A 2,762-nucleotide genomic window follows, 5' to 3' on the forward strand; every position below is an offset into this window, starting at 1 on the left:
ATGTGCAACGGGAACGTGAAGTTCAAGCAGAAACAGCATGAGGTACAAGCGGAGCCCGGCCGCACTAAGGGTGAGTTGAGTGAAACTTGCTTCTACATTCAGAGGCTGAACCGTCCTTGTGACTTATTCTGAGCTTTCAAAAGTGGCTGACAAGGTTGCCTACCTCATGGGTCTCTACGCCGCTGAGCTGCTGAAGGTGCTGTGTTATCCTCGAGTTCAGGTTGGGAATGAGTATGTGACCAAAGGCCAAACACCTCAGCGGGTACTCAACAGTTCCACAGTTCAAAGACTTTAAGATACTGTATAAACCAGGGGTGCCCATTAGGTCGATCGCGAGCTACCGTCGATCACAGAGTTGAATTGAACTGAATTATATTTATATAGCGCTTTTGTCTAGTGACTCAAAGCGCTTTTACATACTGAAACCCAATATCTAAGTTACAGGTGGGTAAAGTGTCTTGCCCAAGGACACAACGGCAGTGACTCAGCGTTTCCCACACATTCATTTATTTGTGGCGGCCCGCCACGAAAGAATTACGTCCGCCACAATTTAAAAAAAAAAAAAAAAAAAAAAAAAAATTTTTGTCCGGTCCAGCTTCACAGGCAAATCATATAGTTGATGTAGATGCCCATATCGGCTGTTCAGATTTACTTCACAAAAGAGAAGTGTAGGATACTTCTCTTGTTGCCTTATTTGTATTTGACTTTATTAAATGTATTTATATTAGAAACACAACATGTGTATATAACAAAGTGTGCAAAGTCTGCAGGCAGTAGGAAACACATGGTTAAGTGTAGGGAGTAAAACTGATGGCAGTCTAAAGTTCAAGATTTTTGGAGCTCTTTGTTCAGTGGATCAGATGTTTGATGAAGCTCTGTGTCTATCTACCACCACTACTGTTTACTGTTTATTTGTTACTGACTGTGGCAGGACACCTCTGCCTCTGTTTCACTTTATGCTGCTGGTAAATAATATGATTGTAGTAGTAGGCTAAAGTTAAATTATTTAGTATGCACTAATTAAAGGGGCAGAGCTTTAAGAGACATTTTAGCTTTTATATTTTATAAAATATATTTTTTGTAAGAACCACAATTAATAAATAAATATTAAATAATAAATATGTATATAAATATGTACATAAAGTGTTGTAATTATATTGTAAAATGGATGCATGGACGTTTAAAACAAAACTGTTATTATTAATTAGTAAGTATACATTTTTTTAGCCTTTTTAGAGAAAATCATATTGTAGTAAATTATGCAAATTACTCGATAATGTCATGGTGACCACGCCCATAGCCACGCCCCCACCTCCACAGGTATCTTGCCAGTTTATGGGAAACACTGACTAGGATGGCGGAAGCGGGGATCGAACCTGGAACCCTCAAGTTGCTGGCATGGCCACCCTACCAACCGACCTATACCACCCCAATCGATCACAGAGGGTGTGTCAGTCGATAGCCAGCCAAGCATTAAAAAATAGTCCTACAAATTAGCAATCATCAATCTTCACGATGATGTCACTTTATTGGCATTCACAACACACGAGGATCTTGTGAGATGAAGCTGGCTGCTGCAAGCTCAGAGTTAAGAAAAAACGACCGACAGGAAGACGAGAAACACTTGTTTATTTCAAAAGACTGTCGCACCGTACCTGCTGTCAAAAGCCTTAAGACCGACTGACAGAAAGAGCTTCAGAAGCTGGAGAACCGGGTTAAGGGTCCTTGGATGACAAAAATCCTCTGTGAAACCACATAAGTGTTCACCTGCTTTTTTGTTCAGGTTCGAGACTTGGAAAACGAATTGGAAGCGGAGCAGAAACGTGGCTGCAAAGCCATGAAAGGAGTGCACAAATACGAGAAGAAGATCAAAAGTTTTGATTTATCAGGTCAGGAGGACATCCTGTGATTCACACACCAAAAAGAAAGCATACATCCTTCTCCTGTGTTTCAGGGCGAGGAAGAAAAGAAGAACGTGACGAGGCTTCAGGATTTAGTCAACAAGCTGCAGCTGAATGTGAAAGGGTACAAGTGGCAGTGCGAGGAGGTCACTGTGACAAGAATCACAGCCGGATGTCCTTCTCCACCTTCTGCAATCGCAGGAGGAACAGACCAGCATCAACATGGCAAAGTTCCGGAAGGTGCAGCATGAACTGGAGGCAGCCGAGGAGCGAGCGGACATCGCAGAGTCTCAGTTGAATGAACTGCGAGCTAGGAGCCGTGACATTGTTGGCAAAGTGGAGTAGAAAACTGCATGCTTCATCTTAGTTGTTCCATTATTGTAGTCAAACTCCTAGTCAGAGAGTTCTATTGACACACAAGAACTCTTCTTTGAACAACATGATTGTTATTATTACCGTAAATACTGGACTATAGTCGCTACTTTTTCTTACGCTTTGAATCCTGCGGCTTATAAAACTGTGCGGCTTATTCATGGATTTTTCTTCTCTGACAGCCATAATACAAATAGTTTTTTGTTTTTTTTATCCATCCATTTTTTACCGTTTGTCCCTTTCGGGGCGGCGGGGGGTGCTGGAGCTATCTCAGCTGCATTTGGGCGGAAGGCGGGGTACACCCTGGATAAGTGGCCACCTCATCACAGGGCCAACACAGATAGACAGACAACATTCACACACACATTCACCCACTAGAACCAATTTAATGTTGCCAATCAACCTATCCCCAAGTGCATGTCTTTGGAGGTGGGAGGAAGCCGGAGTACCCACAGGAAACCCACGAAGTCATCACAAGCTTAAATAGTG

General features: G+C 42.4%; 1 protein-coding gene across 1 annotated transcript; it reads left to right on the forward strand.

The window, feature by feature from the left end:
* On the forward strand, positions 1 to 2,268 carry LOC133652106 (myosin-1B-like). Its single transcript, XM_062050496.1, has 6 exons — positions 1 to 70; positions 144 to 262; positions 1,688 to 1,714; positions 1,784 to 1,874; positions 1,926 to 2,053; positions 2,103 to 2,268. The coding sequence occupies exons 1-6, from the start codon at positions 1 to 3 to the stop codon at positions 2,244 to 2,246; spliced, it is 579 nt and encodes a 192-aa protein (XP_061906480.1). The 3' UTR covers positions 2,247 to 2,268.
* The last annotated feature ends 494 nt before the right edge of the window (positions 2,269 to 2,762 follow it).

The sequence above is a fragment of the Entelurus aequoreus genome, linkage group LG06, assembly GCF_033978785.1.
Source record: "Entelurus aequoreus isolate RoL-2023_Sb linkage group LG06, RoL_Eaeq_v1.1, whole genome shotgun sequence".
In the NCBI taxonomy this organism is placed as follows: domain Eukaryota; kingdom Metazoa; phylum Chordata; class Actinopteri; order Syngnathiformes; family Syngnathidae; genus Entelurus; species Entelurus aequoreus.

Excerpts from the sequence above, each read along its gene's own strand:
- LOC133652106 (XM_062050496.1), top strand. The coding sequence starts at position 1 with ATGTGCAACGGGAACGTGAAGTTCAAGCAGAAACAGCATGAGGTACAA. Across the intron at positions 71-143 it reads GGAGCCCGGCCGCACTAAGG|TGGCTGACAAGGTTGCCTAC; the intron begins GTGAGTTGAGTG and ends AGCTTTCAAAAG. Across the intron at positions 263-1,687 it reads AAGGCCAAACACCTCAGCGG|AAAGAGCTTCAGAAGCTGGA; the intron begins GTACTCAACAGT and ends ACCGACTGACAG.